This window comes from Salvelinus fontinalis, chromosome 24, assembly GCF_029448725.1.
Source record: "Salvelinus fontinalis isolate EN_2023a chromosome 24, ASM2944872v1, whole genome shotgun sequence".
Taxonomy (NCBI): domain Eukaryota; kingdom Metazoa; phylum Chordata; class Actinopteri; order Salmoniformes; family Salmonidae; genus Salvelinus; species Salvelinus fontinalis.
The window spans coordinates 23,696,989-23,708,808 of NC_074688.1; the positions used below are offsets into that span (position 1 = coordinate 23,696,989).

An 11,820-nucleotide genomic window follows, 5' to 3' on the forward strand; every position below is an offset into this window, starting at 1 on the left:
CCACCCAATAACATCACCATATTAAAAACATCACCACCCAATAACATCACCATATTAAACACATCACCACCAAATAACATCACCATATTAAACACATCACAACCCAATAACATCAACATATTAAACACATCACCACCCAATAACATCAAAATATTAAACACATCACCACATTAAACACATCACCATATTAAACACATCACCACCCAATAACATCACTAGATAAAACACATCACGACCCAATAACATCACCATATTAAACACATCACCAGCCAATAACATCACCATATTAAACACATCACCACCCAATAACATCACCATATTAAACACATCACAACCCAATAACATCACCATATTAAACACATCACCACCCAATAACATCACCATATTAAACACATCACCACCCAATAATATCACCATATTAAAAACATAACCACCTAATAACATCACCACCCAATAACATCACCATACTAAACACATCACCACCCAATAACATCACTAGATAAAAGTGTTGAGCCAGTTCAGGGACCGGGCTTCCTTCTGTGTTGGTGAACGTCTTTGAAGAGGGCCCGCTGGACCAAGTGTTAAGACCGAGTTCAGAACATCAACTTCCAAAAGATTCCCTAACGGTGAGCATAGAGAGATACACCTCTGCAGCCAGCCACACTGAGATTCTCTGTTCTATAGTGGGTTATTTTGCACTCTTTACTATGACAGCCTGGGTTGTTTTCTGAGGTTATACAGTCCTGTCCAGACAAAGGCATATCACACAACTCAACCACTTAATCTAAACACTGGCCCAATGAGGGTGACACTACTGTAAGAAACTACAAAGACATTCTATTGGAATACCTTCATCTCTCCGTCTGACTACTGTATCTGGATAAGACGCAAAGTTTTCATACAGGTTAGAAACTGGGGGGGGGGGAATGACAAGAGAAACCTGGGATTGGTTTAAAAAATCATCTGACAGCAAGAGGAGAGATGACAGAAAACACGATGCTTCTCTCAGTCTCTCTCTGTCTCTTCCTCCCAGCCTACCAATTAGAGAAAAGAATGAGGCGAGGACGTGGAGGAAGAATCCCAAACAAAAGTCAAATACAACGCATGAGAGGAAAACAAAAAGCGGACAGATCAAACGGAGGAGAGAACAAAGGGAAGAGTGCTGAGAGGGGGGGGCCGGCTTGAGAGCAGGCTAGGGATCCAACAACCCCCCCATGTAGGACCGATCGATGAAGACCCCCAGGTCTGTGTATAGAGGGGTGTGGTTTGGCTTTACACTCTATAGTCTTCACAGCTGCATTTAGCTGCTTGTCTGAGTAACTGAGAGAAGCTGTGCCCCACAAAACGTATTACACATCATTGTATATGTGAAGGTCTCAGAGTGTGAGGGAGGGGTAGAATCAGGATAAGTGTGAAATCTCTGAGATGCAGGCTCATACCTCCATGACCTTAGGGTTGCCCTGCCGGCCCAGCGTGCCCAGGATCAGGCCCCATCTCTGGGCAGAGCGAGCTTTGTCGATGGCCTGGAGCCGGATGGACCGCATGGCTTCATGGTCATAGTACTCCCTGGAAAATATCTTACTGTACGGGTCGTACCTAAACACACACACACACACACACACACACACACACACACACACACGAGTGCAAGTGTATGCACACACACACACACACACGCATATGCAATCATACACAAACACACAAAACATGCATATTAGTGTGTATTGTTCACAACAGGTTACCTTGAGGATAGACAGGCAAGAAGAGAAAATCCAATCATGAAAATCCATCAAGTATTAAGGCAGTTATCTGAGAGAAAATAGTGGCATTTTAGAGAATCTAATCTTTCTCTCTCTACCAGGAGAGCTCAGCTCAGCACATCTTGAGATTATCATCTTGTTTATTAGAGAGCCTGAGAGGAGGGCAGTAGTGCATACGTTCATAACACAAACACAATTTCACTTCACAAACAAGATCTCATATAAATACTGTTTCACGCCAATACAGCTCAGTGGAAATGACACCATAAAGACAAACTGCAACAAGGTGAACCATGTCACATTAATCCTGTGTATTACTGACAATAATGACATTCTGCAATCTATGTCAGATTCATCCACAGCGGTACACTGTATATTAATATACAGTGCCGGGAAAAAGTATTCGCCCCTTTTCTGATTTTCTCTATTTTTGATATTGAACGTTTTTCAACCAAAACCTAATATTAGATCAAGGGAACCTGTATACTTGTTTCATTTATTTACTGAACAAAGGTATGCAGCACCCAATTCCCCTGTGTGAAAAAGTAATTGCCCCCTTATACTCAATAACTGGTTGTGCCACCTTTAGCTGCAATGACTGCAACCAAATGCTTCCTTTAATTGTTGATCAGTCTCTCACAACGCTGTGGAGGAATTTTGGCCCACTCCTGCATCCAGAAGTGCTTTAACTCGGCGACATTTGTGGGTTTTCAAGCATGAACTGCTCGTTTCATGTCCTGCCACAACATCTCAATGGGATTAGGTCTGGACTTTGACTAAGCCATTCCAAAACTTCAAATTTGTTTATTTTTAACCATTTTCATGTAGACTTGATTGTGTGTTTTGGATCATTGTCTTGCTGCATGACCCAGCTGCGCTTCAGCTTCAGCTCAGACGGATGGCCTGACATTCTCCTGTAGAATTCTCTGATACAGAGCAGAATTCATGGTTACTTCTATTAAGGCAAGTTGTCCAGGTCCTGAGGCAGCAAAGCATCCCCAAAGCATCACACTACCACCACCCTGCTTGACCGTTAGTATGAGGTTCTCACTGTGGAATGCAGTGTTTGGTTTTCGGCAGGTATAAAATGGGACCCATCTCATTCAAAAAGTTGACTCAAGCTTGCCAAAAAGCACCTGGAAGCACCTGGATGACTCTTGGAAGAATGTTCAATGGACAGATGAGTCAAAAGTATAACTTGTATGAAATAAGTATTTAATGGTTGTGTTATTTGTTCACTCAGGTTCCCTTTATCTAATGTTAGGTTTGGTTGAAGATCTGATAACATTCAGTATCAAAAATATGCATAAGTCGAGAAAATTAGAAAGGGGGCAAATACTTTTTCACAGTACTGTAAATGGTACACACAGTGCTTGATTAGCTCTTTACACTTGTACCAGTATACGGGTTGAAAATAGTGCCTAAATTGGACAACAGTGGCTGTACAGTAACATGCAGTACATTACGTCAGAGCTCAAGGTCTCCCGCTTCACAGCACACTATTGGTTTTGACTGACAGTGGTTCTGAACACCGCGCGCGACAAGAAGTTGCCCCCATCCCTCCAGTTAATTGAGCAACTTTTGCAAATGTTTCGTTGTCTGAGGGAAATAAAGCAACACCTCAGGGCACAACGCCTCTCCCCATTTGACCTACTTGTTGTGTGTATGTACTGACATGTATGTGGAACTGATAGATGCACACACACACACACACACTACATGTTAATGTTTTTAAATGTATGTGAATTGTAAAGTCTTTTGTCTGTAATGTCTTTTTCGTTATGTGTCAGAGCCCAGTAAGACTAGCTATTGCCATAGGCGTCGGCTAATTGGGATCCTAAGAAATCAAATTTATGATCTGCTTCTCTGAATTGCCTTGTGAAAGCCTAACACTAAGATCGTACTTTGTAACTTTGCTAACCATGTTGGCAATGTAACACGCTTTCAAATCATGCCCACCTGACCAGATTGTGATTTATAATGGTCCATTTTTGGAATGCGTAAACAACAACAGTAATTATGTAAATGCAGGGATGCAGGGCTGTGCTCCAAACAAAACTTCCAGTCGGATTCCTCTAGTTCCTCAACATAGCACCTTATAGTTGACTCTTCTTTGAGTCATAAAAGTGCATTGAAATTATGTAGGAACTGTGCACACTTTGCAAAGGTGTGTGATAACTTGGAGATACCAGTTAGACCTCTCACTCAAACCCTTGTCATTGTTTTGTCTCATGTTGCACCTACCCCAAATTTTCCAGGAATATTCTTATCATGTTACTGAATGTATACAGAGTATTTTCTGATTTCGTTATAAACAAATGCAGCCAAAAGTACAGTAAATGTAAAATGCACATAAAATCAACAGTGTAATGTTTGGATTCGGTCTTGTGCTATAATTTTCCCATAATCTCCAAACTGTTCCCTTTTGATGGTTATGTATAGGATTTCCATATTTCTTCTCTAAGAATCATTTCAATTGAGCCCTATCCATATAGGCTGATTCCCACGAGTGTAAAGGGTTAAAGTTATTATTTACCTGTAGGCAGGTATCTCTGGGTTTGCAATCATGATCGACTCCAGATGGAACCTGCCATCTCCCAGGTAGCTATAAATACAAACACATCAACACACAGAGACACAGGATGAGAGAGATACAAACACAGTAAGACAGATACACTCCCTGCTGGCAAGAATACCTGCTGTGGAACAACAATACAAATCCGCCCCATCTCTCCCTCACCTCTCTCCCTGCCCATTCCTCCTCTCTCACTCTCACCCTTCTCTTTCACACACTCTCTCACTCCCCCTCCTGGTGGAACAAATTGGGCTCAGTGGACCTATGCCTGGGGTTTAGGGGTTCAAGGTGTGACCAGAGGCTTCTGATGTATAAGAACACCATCACACAGCACCCCTGTGATGGCCCCATGTTGTTTATCCACTACCAGGCTTTTTCAGTTAACCCAGGGGGTGTTATTAGTTGGACCGCCTGGACCCGTGATGGGGCAGGGTTCAACGGGAGCACATGCAAGCACGACACACACACACACACACACACACACACACACACACACACACACACACACACACACACACACACACACACACACACACACACACACACACACAATCATTATCATCCCAGGGGGTGTGCTGGGAGGAGGCCTGCTATTGGCTGAGTGAGGGGTCCAGGCCTCTCTGTTACCGTGTTACCGTGGCAAGCCCGCAGAGGCCCAGGGGGAGACAGAGACAATTAGAGGAGCTAATTAGCCAGCGTTTAGGAAAGTGTGTGTGGAACAGGCTGTGGGTGAGCTTCCACAGGGACACCCAGGAGCCACAACTAACCGCCACACAGGCAGGCAGGCCTGCACGCATACACACACACAAAATAACACACACCCACTAGTGGTGCAGGGATTGACTCATAACTGTAGTCCCTGGGGTTATATCTGGGTTTAGGGTCATGAAATATTGTGTGGATGAAGGGCGGGTGGCTGGCGAGTTGAATACAGAGAAAACAATGCATCAAAAATGCTTAATTATTGTGCAATTCATGTCTACAGACTACACTGAGGTTTATCTTCCATGATTTTTTATCTGCTGTTAGTGTGTAAGCCTACGTTAGTGTGTAAGCCTACGCATTAGTGCTTAACTCTACATGCACCAAATACATAACCAATTGCAAAATGCTTTTGGAAACTTGGGCAGAAATAGTTAACGTCGATCCATTGAGGCATGTGGTGGCATATTTCTGCTTTACCAAATGAGGAGAGTTACAAACTACACACCAGTCAGAGTTATACTTAAACTACATCTTTAATAATAATAAACTTTGGAATAGCATTTGACTTTCAACAATTCACTATTTCTAATGAACCGTTGAGAAGTACCAACAGGAAAGTACAAAGATCTTTTATAGCCAAGATGCACCCCTCTCAACTTACACTGACGAACCACAGATCTTAGGAACAGTTCACAAAGGTTAAGATTTGTATGAAAGATATCTATAAAACATAGCAGACAGTTACTGCTGTGTCAACAGTTTTCATTGTAAAGACCAGTGTCTGGCCCCCTTACTCCAAAAGGGAACCGTCTCTCCCTGGTACAGCAGAACCATTAGCTCATGGCTCATGTTCTCTGGAATGCTCTTTAGGTTTTATCACCTAAACACATCTTAAATCTCCTCTGTCAGTACTATCTCATAGAGGCCCATCCTCAGTGGAACACATACACAAGACTCTATTCTGTAGAATAAAACAACCATTATAATGCAATACAATCATTATAATATAATCTTACAAGCATTATAACATAATCTTGCAATTTTCCACGACAGACAAAAAGGACAATGTCAGAGTTTATTTCAATAAGAGAAAAGCTATAAAACGGAGAGTTGAAAATAAAGAGAAGGGAGGGCCAAAACAGTAGTCTAATGTTTAAAGATGTTCTGTCTGCTGATTGTGAGGCGCCATAAATTTGGACGCAAGACCGGCACGTCAAGGGAGCTATACAGCTCAGATGGTTAAATTAAATAGTACCTGAAAACTGGACACTGACTGTAGGTCTATAACTTTGATGGGGGTGGGGCCTAACAAAAACCTGAAATCATCATGAGGGGCCGCAGTGGTTCGTGGATCTGTGTACCCACATCCATACCCACATCCATATCTATACCCAAATCCATATCCACATCTATACCCACATCTATATCTATACCCACATCCATATCTACCCATATCCATACCCACATCTATATCCATACCCACATCTATATCTATACCCACAGCTATATCTATACCCACAGCTATATCTATACCCACAGCTATATCTATACCCACATCTATACCCATATCCATACCCACATCTATATCTATACCCATATTTATACCCATATCTATATCTATACCCATATTTATACCCATATCTATATCTATATCTATACCCATATCCATATCTATATCTATACCCATATTTATACCCATACCCATATCTATATCTATACCCATACCCACAGCTATATCTATACCCACATCTATATCTATACCCATATCTATATCTATACCCATATCCATATCCACATCTATATCTATACCTATACCCACATCTATATCTATACCCATACCCACATCTATATCCATATCTATACCCATATCCATACCCACATCCACATCCATATCTATACCCACATCCATACCTATACCCACATCCATACCCACATATATATCTATACCCACATATATATCTATACCCATACCCACATATATAACCACATCCACATCCATACCCATACCCACATCTATATCCATACCCACATCTATATCCATACCCATATCCATACCCATATCTATACCCATATCCATACCCATATCCATACCTATTCCCATATCCATACCTATTCCCATATCCACATCCATACCCATATCCATATCCACATCCACATCTATATCCATACCCATATCTATACCCATATCCATACCCACATCCACATCCATACCTATTCCCATATCCATACCTATTCCCATATCCATACCCACATCCATATCCACATCCATACCCTTACCCACATCCATATCCACATCCATACCCATACCCACATCCATATCCACATCCATACCCATACCCACATCTATATCCATACCCATATCTATCCCCATATCCATACCCACATCCATACCCACATCTATACCCACACCCACATCTATACCCACACCTATACCCACACCCACATCTATACCCATACCCACATCCATACCCACATCTACACCCACATGTACACCCATACCCACATCCATACCCACATATGCAGTCAGAGCCGGTTCTAGCCATTTGGGGGCTCCCTCGACAGCGGAAAGAAAAAAAATAGTTTTAGAGTAAATTCACTTCAATTCTATACATTTTGTCATGGGGCATATTTTTTTGTTGTTGCAGTTTTACAGCAAATTTCCCACAATTCTACACATTTTGCCATAGAGTGGAGAGAAATGTTTGCAGTTTTTAATGAGTGACTAACAAAATCAATAGGGGCCCACCCCAGTCAGTAATTCAACCATGATTACTAAGTTTAGATAGCTGGCCGCTAGACTAACTTACCAATCAATAATGTTTAGCTGACATGGGCTAATTGAGTGACTGACAGTGACTGACAGAAAAACTGCTAAACAAATGTTAACCAAATTTAAAAACTGCACCTTGTGTATTATACTTTTCTAACCTCCAACTGAACAAATAATTTGATACGCAGGCCTACAAAAGATTGGGGGTGGGGGGGGGGGGGCAGTTGCCCATTCCTGGTCTATAACCTCTCACATAGCCTAATATAATATTAACTCCTGAAGAATTAAGCAGATATTGCAGGAAAATGATACACCAAATATAATGTGACTCAGGAACAGCATCTTGAGAGAATGAATTTAAGGTTAGGGACCATCTGTAAAGGTACTATCTTTATCAGCATCATAAAAGCTGATTGTATTTCAACCACAAAAGTACGCATGCAAGCCAACCTGAAATCTTGTCAGAAACATGTTGGGTCGTTTTCACAGGATTTAATTCCCTTCAAACCGGGCAAACTGATGTAATTTGGAAATTTTGGCATTACTGCATTTTCTCCCCAGTCCCTAAACGTTTGGCTGCATGAGAGAAGCAGAGATGGAAGAGAAAATTTGACCGATGTCAACTAGATTGAAGCATTCATTCTATCAATGTATGACATTTTCTGGTGAGCAAGGGTTTATTTAGTCTTCTAGGACAAGAGAAGTAGCATGTATCTAATTACAGACTAACAAATAACCTACCAAAATGTCCACAATTATAAACAGAAACAGGTTAGGCTTAAAAAAAACATAGGCCTGAAATGTTAGGTTTAACACATTTAGTTGGAAGGTTGCAGATGTTTTATTAGCAATTGCGGATGGGTATGGGTGAACAAACAGCTGACCCACACATCACTAATAAGCACAGACCCAGTCACTGATTGTGACTAGATTGTGTCCGTGGGGGATGTGTGTATGTGTGTGTGTGTGTGTGTGTGTGTCTCCGTGGGGGATGTGTGTATGTGTGTGCGTGTGCGTGTGCGTGTGCGTGTGTGCGTGCGTGCGTGCGTGCGTGCGTGCGTGCGTGCGTGCGTGCGTGCGTGCGTGCGTGCGTGCGTGTGTGTGTAAGCATGCATGCATCTGTGTGTGTGTGTATAGCAGGGTAAAAAGCAGGGTAATTTGGAGCCGAGGAGCAAATAAAAAACGAATGATGACTATTGTGCCCAGGGCCGGGCGCTTTGCTTTGCAATAATATCCAAGGTGTCCCTATAATCACACTAGCTACAATGAGCCTCCTGCTTTTCAACATCACACCCTGCATGTGTTTCTCTGCTTTAAGAGGATAGCGCTCATGAGGGCCTTTGTTATCCTATCATTCATATTGCATTGTCCTTTGTAGAAGAGCTGAGTGCTGCTGTGCTATAATGGTGAACACTGTGCTGTATGTCCTGCATTATGCATCAGCACACTGATTCTGCTCTTAATGTCTGCAGACATTAGCAGCAGGGTCTGAGAGAGGAGAGCTAGGAGTGAGGATTAGAACTGGGAGCCTATGATGCTACTGATATTCGTATAGCTGCTCCGTTCTAAAGCACTCTAAAGCCATTTTAACATACTTCTCTTAATTACTGGAATAACATACAGTTGAAGTCGGAAGTTTACATACACCTTAGCCAAATACATTTAAACTCAGTGTTTCACAATTCATGACATTTAATCCTTGTAAAAATTCCCTGTCTTAGGTCAGTTAGGATCACCACTTTATTTTAAGAATGTGAAATGTCAGAATAATAGTAGAGAATGATTTATTTCAGCTTTTATTTTTTTCATCACATTCCCAGTGGGTCAGAAGTTTACATACACTCATTAAGTATTTGGTAGTGTTAGTTTCTTATTTTTCAGAGTAAGTAACTCACGGACACTAGAGAAGCTTTAACCAAGTTTATTTCTATCCCAAAGGATCCATACAGCTGTAATTCAGACAACCCAACATTTCTCCCATCACAGATATACACTGCTCAAAAAAATAAAGGGAACACTTAAACAACACAATGTAACTCCAAGTCAATCACACTTCTGTGAAATCAAACTGTCCACTTAGGAAGCAACACCGATTGACAATAAATTTCACATGCTGTTGTGCAAATGGAATAGACAAAAGGTGGAAATTATAGGCAATTAGCAAGACACCCCCAAAAAAGGAGTGATTCTGCAGGTGGTGACCACAGACCACTTTTCAGTTCCTATGCTTCCTGGCTGATGTTTTAGTCACTTTTGAATGCTGGCGGTGCTTTCACTCTAGTGGTAGCATGAGACGGAGTCTACAACCCACACAAGTGGCTCAGTTAGTGCAGTTCATCAAGGATGGCACATCAATGCGAGCTGTGGCAAAAAGGTTTGCTGTGTCTGTCAGGGTAGTGTCCAGAGCATGGAGGCGCTACTAGGAGACAGGCCAGTACATCAGGAGATGTGGAGGAGGCCGTAGGAGGGCAATAACCCAGCAGCAGGACAGCTACCTCCGCCTTTGTGCAAGGAGGTGCACTGCCAGAGCCCTGCAAAATTACCTCCAGCAGGCCACAAATGTGCATGTGTCAGCATATGGTCTCACAAGGGGTCTGAGAATCTCATCTCGGTACCTAATGGCAGTCAGGCTACCTCTGGCGAGCACATGGAGGGCTGTGCGGCCCCACAAAGAAATGCCACCCCACACCATGACTGACCCATCGCCAAACCGGTCATGCTGGAGGATGTTGCAGGCAGCAGAACGTTCTCCACGGCGTCTCCAGACTCTGTCACATGTGCTCATGTGCTCAGTGTGAACCTGCTTTCATCTGTGAAGAGCACAGGGCGCCAGTGGCGAATTTGCCAATCTTGGTGTTCTCTGGCAAATGCCAAACGTCCTGCACGGTGTTGGGCTGTAAGCACAACCCCCAACTGTGGACGTCGGGCCCTCATACCACCATGGAGTCTGTTTCTGACCGTTTGAGCAGACACAAGCACATTTGTGGCCTGCTGGAGGTCATTTTGCAGGGCTCTGGCAGTGCACCTCCTTGCACAAAGGCGGAGGTAGCGGTCCTGCTGCTGGGTTGTTGCCCTCCTACGGCCTCCTCCACGTCTCCTGATGTACTGGCCTGTCTCCTGGTAGCGCCTGCATGCTCTGGACACTACGCTGACAGACACAGCAAACCTTTTTGCCACAGTTTGCATTGATGTGCCATCCTGGATGAACTGCACTACCTGAGTCACTTGTGTGCGTTGTAGACTCTGTCTCATGTTACCACTAGAGTGAGAGCACCGCCAGCATTCAAAAGTGACCAAAACATCAGCCAGGAAGCATAGGAACTGAGAAGTGGTCTGTGGTCACCACCTGCAGAATCACTCCTGTTTTGGGGGGTGTCTTGCTAATTGCCTATAATTTCCACCTTTTGTCTATTCCATTTGCACAACAGCATGTGAAATTTATTGTCAATCAGTGTTGCTTCCTAAGTGGACAGTTTGATTTCACAGAAGTGTGATTGACTTGGAGTTACATTGTGTTATTTAAGTGTTCCCTTTATTTTTTTGAGCAGTGTATATATCCCACTTAAGACACTCATTCTCTCCAAACCTTACATTTTATGGTTCTACAGGAAAAGAGTAACAGGATACCAAACCCTTATTACTCCCTTCAGGGGATATGACCTCACATCCTTCACCTAATCCAAAGATGTCCATCTGTCTCCCCTATATCAACACGTTGCTCTCCTCCCGTCCACCCAACACATTCCAAAGCCATCTGTCTTTCTACAGAGAACCATTACCTTCTGACATAAAACCCAGTCTCTTTCACTTCTCATATTCTATGCATCTTCTCTATCATTGATTTAATATCTCAAAGTTCAAAATGTTGAATCCAACAGTAGCATTGCCTTTAAATTGTTTAACTTGGGTCAAACGTTTTGGGTAGCCTTCCACAAGCTTCTCACAATAAGCTGGGTGAATTTTGGCCCATTCCTCCTGACAGAGCTGGTGTAACTGAGTCAGGTTTGTAG

General features: G+C 42.7%; 1 protein-coding gene across 2 annotated transcripts in view; it reads right to left on the bottom strand.

Moving 5' to 3' along the window:
- Positions 1–11,820, bottom strand: part of LOC129822188 (2-(3-amino-3-carboxypropyl)histidine synthase subunit 1-like) — a 108,720-nt gene that overhangs the window by 22,500 nt on the left and 74,400 nt on the right. For both annotated transcript variants that reach the window (XM_055880255.1, XM_055880254.1), the window contains exons 7-8: positions 4,297–4,365; positions 1,440–1,596 (exon numbers count right to left, since the gene is read on the bottom strand). In XM_055880255.1, the coding sequence (XP_055736230.1) occupies positions 1,440–1,596; positions 4,297–4,365 (226 nt within the window). The remainder of the gene's footprint in view (positions 1–1,439; positions 1,597–4,296; positions 4,366–11,820) is intronic.